This window comes from Vombatus ursinus, unplaced genomic scaffold (assembly GCF_900497805.2).
Source record: "Vombatus ursinus unplaced genomic scaffold, bare-nosed wombat genome assembly UNPS02010219.1, whole genome shotgun sequence".
Lineage (NCBI taxonomy): Eukaryota > Metazoa > Chordata > Mammalia > Diprotodontia > Vombatidae > Vombatus > Vombatus ursinus.
Window position 1 is genome coordinate 10,731,828 of NW_020949997.1, and position 10,646 is coordinate 10,742,473.

General features: G+C 37.5%; 1 protein-coding gene across 2 annotated transcripts in view; it reads right to left on the bottom strand.

Moving 5' to 3' along the window:
- Positions 1-426: 426 nt before the first annotated feature.
- The window catches only part of SYNDIG1 (synapse differentiation inducing 1), a 287,258-nt gene continuing 277,038 nt past the window's right edge, over positions 427-10,646 (bottom strand). For both annotated transcript variants that reach the window (XM_027853942.1, XM_027853943.1), the window contains exon 5: positions 427-1,734. In XM_027853942.1, the coding sequence (XP_027709743.1) occupies positions 1,576-1,734 (159 nt within the window). In that variant the 3' untranslated portion in view covers positions 427-1,575. The remainder of the gene's footprint in view (positions 1,735-10,646) is intronic.

Below are 10,646 nucleotides of genomic sequence, written 5' to 3' on the forward strand. Positions count from 1 at the left end.
AGGAGCTAAATTCACGTCTTCCTGACTCCAGAGTCAACTCTTGACCCACTATACCACTTGGTCTCTCTCCATAACCTTGAGGTGCTCAAGTATGAGAACTATTGATATTTAGGGGACCTAGGACAAATGAGCAAGTGAAAGTTGTAGGGAGAAATTGCTTATTCCATAAAGATGTCATTTTATGTATTTGCAGGTGTCATTAATGTAAAGTTGATGATCTTGATGTTAATGTGTAAAGCTGAAAAATTTGGGATTCTGGCCTTAATAGAGATAGCTTAGCATTTGCTTCAAGTGGTAGAAGGTTAATGATATTTTTAAAGTATTTTTTTTTAAGAACTAAAGCCAACAGCTTGAAACAAACTCAAAAGAAAAGACCAAAGGAATGATCCTAAAAGATATTTTTTGTTAAATAAATAGCACTGGGAAAATAGACATGAAACAGTATTAAAATGGCTGTGATTATTACTTTCTCAGCATTCATCTGATAAACTGAGCAACATGAAGCAATGATTGCTACTTTAAAAAAAATATGAAGAGAAAATAAGCTATTCATTTAGTCAACAAAGTAAGGATAGCGTTCAACTCCTTCACAAGATAGCTAGGTACAATGCTTATCATCGAGGTGAGTGACAACAAAGCAAAGAAAATAAATGTCCCAATATTTCTTCATTCTGAGGCTGAGTCTCCAGTCTTGGGGTTGGTAAGCTCTGTTGCCATGAGGTTACAATGCTCGTGTTCGGCTCAGCTGTGCACAGGGAGGAGTCCATAGGAGGGATGCTTTGCTCCTCTTTTCGATTTAGGTCCAGTCCTTTCTTTGCCATTCTCCTCTTTTCACAGAAGCACCTGGTCTCTCACTGACTTAAAAACTCTCAGAGAAGGCCCATTATGGCCTTATTTTGTAGTCGCCATGGAGAAGAAGCAGTGGTGGGGATGAAGACAGATTCCATGCTATTCTGGTCCTGCATTCTGGGGCTGGGCTGGCTCATGGGGTAGTGTCAGCTGGGGACAGGCCCTGGGAGCTGGTCAGCCCCTCACCCCAAACGTGAGGAGATAGGGAGATAATTTTTGTATCATTTTCTTCTGGGGGTATCAAAGGTGTGCAAGAGGGATCAAGCATTGCCAATATGAAGTCATGGTGTATCCCTTGCACTCTCTGTCTCTGAAGCTCTGTAGTCCACAGAAACAGAGTCATTCTTCTGTTTGCCTATTGCTATCACTGTTAGCAGTGCTTCTTATGCGTGCCATGTAGACACAGTATTATTTAGCCAGACAGAAACAAACCAGAGGTGCCTCACAGTTTGGGATCACTGCTGGAGTCTTCTTTCTAAAAGTATTCGGTTCTCCTGTCTCCTGCTCAGCACAATGGTGCAAAAGACCTTTAAAAGGCCAAAAAGAAAGAAAATAAAATGCAGATAGAAAAAGTCAGGGCGTCATGGAGTTGTTTTGTGATTCATAATGAACACTATCACATGTCTTCCTGATCCCCCATACCAGGGATCATCTTCTCACCTTCAGCTCAGCTCTGGTTTCTCTTCATCCACTGAGTCCTTCCCTCTTACTCCCTTTGCCAGGGGCTCATAAATGATTGTTTTTGGAGAGATAGGCGATCAGTGCCACAGCCACTCCTACGTAGAGGCCAGTTCCAATCGTGATGGAGAGCACAGCCAGGAAGAGTGCCCGTCGGGAACTGGTGCTGGCTTGGTGGAAGTCACCCTTGGCCACAGCTTTGTTAGTCTGCAGAGTGGAAAAAGAAAAAAAAAATGGGTGGGGTGTAGACAATAGTCATTAGCAAAGTTGAGAATTAGCAGAAGTATAAAGAGGACTTTTTTACCCTTTCAAACCTTGAGCTCCCCCCGCATTTTGCAAAGGAAAAACATCAATGTAGAAAAGATAAAAATGGAATCTCCTTTGAGGGACAAGATTTGAGTTACGTTCCTTTGATCTTGTGTCTTGTGTTAAAACTACTAGCAATAAGAATTTAGGATTAATGGTACTGTTTTTCATGGCTTGAATGCCCACCCTTCTTGCCTATGCCTCTTAGAATCCTCATTTTTCTTTAAGACTCAGCACAAATGCCTCATCCTACATGGGGCCTTTCCTGCCTTTTGCCCATCCCTCAGATGCCTTCTTTTCTAAGGTAACTTTATACCTACTTAGCATATATCTTATAGATACCTGTATTTTCGCATTTGGCTGTATCATGTGTGTACTTATATATGTTCATGTATATGTGCATGCACATACATTTGCATAAGTATGTACATATATAAACACATGTAAATGCATATTCATACTCATATGTATGTATATACACAAATATCCATGCATGTATATTCATCTGTGTCTTCCTCATTACAATTTAAACTCCTTGAGGGAAAGAACTGATTTTTATTTTTTATTGTATTCCTAGTTCTTGGCTCATAATAACGTTTGCTGATTGATTGTCCTTGTCCTCAAGAAAAGTTCATTTGCTGGTTGGGGCAGGGGTAATTAGGTGATACCACATTTAAAAAAAAAAGGCAAGAAAAAGCAAATACAATGTAATTTCAAGAGAAAAAAAGGACTGTGCTAATAACTGGACAGAAGGGATTCAGTAGAAGCCTTTTGTAGGAGGTTTCAGACATGATCATTTGATTTGATTGTGGCAAGTAAGAGGGAAGTAATTCCAGTAGCACCCTGATTATGCCCTAGTCAAAGTTTGAAAATTATACCCCATCAAATCAAGTTTGGACTCACAATTTTGTCTCCTCGATGGGTATGGGTATTGTCTCCCAGAGGATTTATGTGTTTAACACATGAGACTTGACTTTCTAAAAATAAATATCTACATACTATGGACAGCAGAATTTGCTGGCATTAAAATACGAGCATTTATAAAAAAGCAGGCTTAAAAGTGAAAAAATAGCATGGTGAATAGAAGGCTGACTCCAAATTCAGTATGGCCTACATTCAAGTCTTGCTTCTGACATATACTAGGCATGTGACAATGGACAAATTGCTTCAACTCTCATTGTACTGGGCAAATCTTCAAGACAGTTAAGTTACAGATTAGTTACCGATCTGCATAAGTAAAGTATGTTTGCGTACCAATCACAGGTCTGGACCAAAAACAATTGTTAAACACATCCTTCATTTCAACCCCTGGATGTTTTACCCTAGATGGCAAACTGCCTAGCCTACCTACTCATCTTGGCCTAGCTTTGTTTATAACAAGAAAGTGACCTCCTCTAATGTCCCTTCCAGCTATAAGATTCTACAGTTCTCTGGCAGCCAGGTATTGGGTTCAGTACTTGTAATATCTCAAAATACTTGTGTGTACTTAAAGTACTCATTTATGGCAGTTCTGTGAGTACTTGTCACTTTAATTACAGCTCATATTATACAATAGGGTGGACTGGACAACAGGGACCAGTCTTCAAAGCATGGGGGAATTGGACACGACTGAAAAATGACTGAACAACAATGATTTGAAGGAAAAATGTTGAAGACTTTTTTTTTAAAGGTAATGAGCAGTTATTGTAAATAGCTCTTTGGATGAAACTCTGGAAGTAATACTTTTTAATTAATGTTGTTAAATGTCATCTGGTTGTTTGATTCACTGCTACTCAGCTTGTACCATCTTGCTGCTATTACCAAACTAGAGTAAAAAGAGTGAGGGATTTCTTTGCCAAAGGCCAAGCCCCAGTATAACCACTTTTCCCTACTTTCATCCCTTCTCTGGAGATAGTCCTCTCTCTCTCTCTCTCTCTGATCACTGTAGTTCAAAACACACAGGAAAAGCTAGCACACAATTACACCTTACTGTATATTGTGAGGGAAACATCAGTTGGCCAGTCAGTCAACAAACATTTATTAATTGTTTACTTTGTACCAGGTCCCGTGAAAAGAGTTGGGGATACGGTAAAAGGTAAAAATGTGGCCTCTACCCTTATGGAGCTCATATTCTAATGGTGGAATGGGTGCTTGTGCACATGTGTGTTCGTGTGCCCGTGTGTTCGTGCGCTCGTGAGCACACACACACAGATAGTCACAAATAGACTCACATACACACATACACACACAAAGTAGAAGAAAGGTAATATCAAAAGGAAGAGGCTAGAACCTAGAGGGATAGGGAAAAGCCATCCTCGCGCAGGAAAGTGGCATTAAAGTTAAGTCTTGAAGGAAGTCAGGGGAATCAATAGGAGGATGTGAGGGGGCAGAGTGTTCTAGGCACAGGGGACATCCAGTGGAAAATGTCAGCAGAAGGGAGAAAGTTGTGCTTGATGAATTGCAGGTAAACCAGTAGAACTGTATTGTAGAGGATATGGACGGGAGTGTGAAGTAGGAGAAGGCTAGAAAGGTATAGATGAACCAGGTTATTCGGGGCTTTATACACCAGACTGAGGATTTTATGTTGGATCAAGGAGATAATAACTTGTTAAGCTTGGGGGTAGGCGTGACATGGTTATAATTGTTCTTTAGAAAATTACTTCAACAACAACTGAGTGAAGAAAGGTTTGGAGTTGGAGATGCTTGAAGTAAAATAACAAATTAGGAAAAAAGATAGAATAGATCAGGCAAGAGGTGGAGAGTTCGTGAAGTAGACCTATGTCTGCATGAGTGGAGAGAAGGATGCATATAAATGTGATGTTGAGAAGGTTGAAATGACAAGATCTGGTAATGGGTTAGATATTGGGTAAGGAAGGGATGAGTAATTATTAAGGACCTACTATATGCCAGGCACACTTTACATATAGTAGTTCATTTGAGATAATGTTGTATATACAGGCTGATAGAAAGGAGATTTGAAAATGATGCTGACTGTTGGCATGGTTTATTGGGAGGATGGTATTATTACTTCATTAATATTAGGGGACTACAAAAAAATTACAAAAATATTAGGGGACTCCAGAAGTAGAGAAGGTTTGGGGGAAAGATAATAAGTTCTATCAGACATATTATACATATATAGAGATGGTAAATTATACAATGAGCCTCACTTCAGTCAACAGGACACCAGGTTAGGACATTAAACAACCCCTGCTAGGGCATCCAGACAGCTAGGTGATGCAGTGGATAGAGTGCCAGGCCTGGAGTCAAGAAGACTTATCTTCCTAAGTTCAAATCTGGCCTCAGACACTTTCTAGCTGTGTGACCCTGGGCAAGTCACTTAACCCTGTTTGCCTCAGTGTCCCCACCTGTAAAATGAGCCAGAGAAGGAAATGGCAAACAACTCCAGTAGCTCTGCCAAGAAAACCTCAAATGAGGTCATGAAGAATGGGACATGATTGAAACAATAACAATAAGCTAGGGAAAACCTGTTGTTACTCATTCTTTTTGGTGTACATCTTTACTTGGCAAAATAAAATATTTAAGAAAATGAAGTAGAGTGGTAAAATCCCAACGCACAAGCCAATACAGTTCCATATGCTAGTGGGTCCGTGTGGATTTGTGGCCACACTCCAAGCTTTGGTGCTTTCAGTGACTGTGCAGGAATCATATTGTTTTGCTGTTGGAGAATGGTAACCAGGCAGGGTGGTAAAGCACTGTTCCAGTATACCAACAAAAGTCACATTTTGCAAAAGCAGCAGGTGTTGTATCCAGCTCTAAATGTTAAATCAACCACTTGGCAGTGGTGAATTCTTCCATGGGGAGTGCTTTCCTTTCCAATAAAATGTTTATATCTCCATCATTCACTCATCATATTGTTTTTTAGTTTTATCTTTTATTAAATAAATAATTTATTTTTAGTTTTCAGCATTCAGTTTCACCAGATTTTGAGTTCCAATTTTTCTCCCCATCTCTCCCGTCCCCCCACCCCAAGACGGTGTGCATTCTGAATACCCCTACCCCCAATCTGCCCTCCCTTCTGTCTCCCCTTCTTCTCTTATCTCCTTTGCCTTCTATTTTTTTGTAGGGAAAGATAGATTTCTATACCCCTTTGCCTGTATATCTTATTTCCCAGTTGCAAGTAAAAACAATGTTTAACATTCATTTTTAAAACTTTGAGGTCCAAATTATCTCCCTTCCTCCCTCCCTACCCATTCTCATTGAGAAGGTAAGCAATTTGATATAGGTTGTACATGTGTAATCATGCAAACACTTCCATAATAGTCACATATTCTGTTTTTTGTTATACATTTTTTTCTGTACCAGTCTTGTCTCTCTTTACTGAATCATAAGCTCCCACCCCCATGTCTTATTTGTTTATGTATCTGATGTAGCACCTTGCAAAGTTGCTATTGTTTTTGTTTTTGTTGATATTTGGACATATAATTTCACTGGAGTAAGTGAACCTCCCTTTACCAATGCCGAGTCAGCTTCTGTTCAGAATCTATAACAGAGAGTTCCCTAAGACCCTGAAAAGTTAAGTGATTTGCCCAGAGCACAAAACTACTATGTGTCAGAGATGGAACTTAAAACTAGGTCTCCCAATTTCTTTCCAAAAGAGGTAAACTCCTTCAGGGCAGAGACTATTACATTTGGGAGTTTGTATCATGGCAGTATCTGGCACATAGTGAGATTTTATTCAATGTTTGTTAAATAAAAATTGAATTTCTGACTCTGATATTGGCTCTCTATACATTCCATATTGCCTCTCATATTATGCCTCAGCATACATTGGTCGCTTAAAAATATTTGTAAAATTCAATTGAATGATAAAATTACAATTGTATAATTTGACACTTAACTAACTAGTAGGGTTAAAAAAATTACATTTTGATATTTTTTAATATATATGTCCTATCTTGAAACCAGCACAGGTATCTAACTGGAATAGGCTGAAGTAGGCCCAAGACGTAGCACAAACATTTTATGTAATGAGATCTCCTCTGCTCTATGAACTAAAAGAGGGATTATTAGTGAGATCTGCCTATGAAATTTTTGTACTCAACTGATTACTAGAGGGGATTTGGCTTATCATGATAGCTAGGTGAATATTCTCCTTATTTATCACTAAAACACATGTCCTTTTCCTGAAACTGTGTGCTCATCTGATAAAGAAATCTTATCTAATAGTTCTTAAGTTAAAAATATTAATATAAAGTTAAAAACTAAAAGTTACAGTAGCCCCCTACTAAAAATGTCAACCAAGCATTCTTTCTTTTAAAAAAGATATGTTTCATTGGTGCCTTTTGTCTTTATCTCACAGTTATAGGCTCAAAGGATCATGTATTCAGAGCTCAAAGACACTGCAGAGACCATCTAGTCCAATTTCTTCAGTTACAGATGAGGAAACTGAAGCCCATGGGAGATTAAATGACTTGCCTAAGATCCTACAGATAGTGTGAAAAGTAGAATTCAACTCTAGTCACTCTGTTTCTAAAGTCAGAACTCTTTCTGATGCCACACTGTAATATACATGTCCAATACAAAACTCTTCCTGTGCCAGAGAAAAACACTTACGCAAAAACATCTGATAGAGAGACTATGTTGGACCATGTGCATGATATTCTGTCATAATGCTCCCTTACCTCTCAGCTATGAGGGAGGAGATATGTTTCATTATCTCTTTTCCAGAATCTTAACTGGTTTTCCATTACTCTGAACTCAATTTCCTTTTAGTGGTATTTTCATTTACACTATTGTAATCATTATGCACATATTGCTCTCTTGGTTCTCATTTTGCTTTGAATCAATGAATGAAAATTGTCCCATATTTCTCAGAAATCCTCATATTTATTATTTCTTAACCATGCAGTAATATTGTGTTGTATTTATATGCCATAGTTTTTGAGACACTCCCCAAATAATGAGCATCCATTTTATTTGCATTTCTTTGGTATAATAATATATTGCTATGAATATTTTGGAATACATGTGTACACATATATACGTACAACATCACACATATATAACATACATGTATATATGCAAATATGAATATATGCATATACACATGTGCACACACAATATACATACGCTGATGCATATATACATGCATGTATAGACATACGTATATATGTAAATACATGTGTGCACACACACACCTGTTTCTGTTTTGGGCTTAGCAGTGAAATTGGTAAAAAAAAAAAAGTTTCCAAGATCAATTTCAAGGAACCTCAAGGTTAAACCTGCCACATATTTTGTATAATCTGTACCATTTCATGGTTTGCTAAGCATCTCCAGGAATTGGGGAGCGCTTTGTGGTTTTTGAATAAAATGTGCTGTTTATTGCAAAGGTCAGGATGTCTTTTAAAAGCTAAAGAAATCAAAGTTCTGTGAGATGTAGATGCTATGTAAATGCTCCCTTTAAAGAATCTTTGGGAGTACTTCTGGGCCAAGCATCTACAAAATCTTTAGAGCGAAGTCATTTTGCAGATCAGAACACTAATAAGACCATATATTTAGAATGGGAAGGAATCTTAGTGGCCTTCTCATCTAACCCCTTCATTTCATAGATGAGGAAACCCAGAGAGGTTTACATGCCTAATTTCATAGTCAACTGAGAGGCCAGGATTTTGGCTCCAGGTACTCCAACTCTAGAGCCAGTATCCCTTCGTTGTACCATACTGTTCTTCCTAAAAGATCCACTTTTTCCTGCTATGTCTGAGATCCCAATGCAGCTGTATCTCTGTTTATAAAAACTCAAATTTCTATGAAAATTAAATTTTAAGCTAAATCATAATTTATTAAAATAACACAGGATTGAGAAACATTATTTACATATTTACATTGCTGATCCTGCTGCAAATATTCAGATGGGAGGTCAGATGATCAGTCAGTAAGCAACAACCCAGGGAGGCATGCCAAAGTCCAACTTTGGGCAGATTTGCTTTAAAAGATGCTGTTTACCAGGAGAAGGGAGCCTATCATCTGCATATTTACCCTCTGCTGACTACAGAAACTTTCTACAAAGTAACAGCTATTAAAATACCACCACTTCATGTATCATCAAGGACATGATAATGGAATTGAACTTAGATGTTACCAAATAGTATGTTATTGCGGAAGGAAAAGAAAACAGAAAGTGAAGAATGGGTACTAGATGCAAATGATCACCTGTGCGCCAAGTAATACTGTGGCCTCAGTAGGCTCTAAATGAACATTCTTAGAAGAATGAAAATTATTTTCTTTTGCAAGAGAGAAACACAGATGGGGCCATGAATATGCTCACATGAATTTGATCTCTAAAGAAAAGGAAGCTTAAAATTTGGTTGAAAGGAGTTTTCTTCCTTGGTCACAGGGAGACTTTGATGATCTTTGTAATCTTGTTTTTTTAACAGACACAAATCTTTTGAAGAACCTGATGCATCATTGTTTTTTTTTTTTTTTTACAACATAAGATATAGCCTATGCAAAGAGTATCCTTGTTACAATTAGCCACTTCAACTTCTGTTCATTTGAGAATCAGTGTATGAGAATTAGTAGGTTGGAAAGATGGAATCCAATATCTTTGCCATTGCTGATGTGGCCTATTACTCCATGCCCAAAAAACATATCAACCAATGCATGGTTATTTCAGATGATAATAGGTCTGGAAAAACACAATATATAAACTTTCTAATTTGCTGTCTGACTGCTTTGAGTTAAAAAGGATAACTGAATAGAACAGAAAGGACAATTCTGGGATCTGGCCCTGTGTTAAAGGTGCTCTTCAATACAATGACACTAGACTTCTTGTTGTTCCTTCAAAAAGACACTCAATCTCTCAGCTTCTTGTATTTTCTCTGACTGTCCCCCATATTTTAGATGGCTTCTCTCTTCATCTCCCATCTATTGCCTTTTCTGGCTTTTTTAAAGTCCTAACTAAAACCCCACATTCTATAGGAAACCTTTCCCAACTCCTCTTAATTCTAATTCCTTCTCTCATTTCTTATATCTCCTGTATATGACTTGTTTGTATATGTATATATATGTATGTATATATATATACATATATATGTAAATATAAATATATATTTATATATAGGATGTACATGCCTATACATATTTGCTTGTTGTCGACCCCATTAGATTATGAGATCTTTGAGGGCAGGGAATATCTTTTACCTCTTTTTGTATCCAGCACTTAGTATAGTGGCTGGCATATAATAGATGCTTAATAAGAAGTAATCTTACAGTAATGTCGCAATCAGTTTGATCTACCTCAAAAGCATAGAACAAACAAAATGTTAACAAATGATCTATTTTTCAGCAACCCATTTCAATTTGTTCATTTCATCAAACCCCAATGTCCCACAGCTCTAAGTGCATTTTCTTCTTGGTGATTCTATTCACATTACATAGAGTAAGCATATTCCTTTTGAGACCTAAACCATTTCAATACCCATTTTTGGAATTCAAAGGCAATGGGGAGATTTTCATTCTAACATGCTAGACAGAAATGATTAGAGTATTTGCCAAGCAAAGAGGTCTGTGTTCTCAGAACTCAGCATGGTTCTTGTGATTTGAATGGATAGATGGCTTGTCTGATGGATAGAAAGTTTATAAGATTTTCAGATAATAAGAAACTAGAAGTTAACATATTGGATGACAGAATCAGAATTCAAAAAGATTGCAGCCAGCTAGGATATTTGGGCTGAACTGAATAAAATGGAATTTAATATGGAGAAGTAAAAAGTTACAAGTTCAAAACTGGAGAGACATGTAGATTTTTTGTCTGGAAAAACAAAACAAAACAAAACAAAACAAAACAAAACAAAACAAAACAAAACAAAACA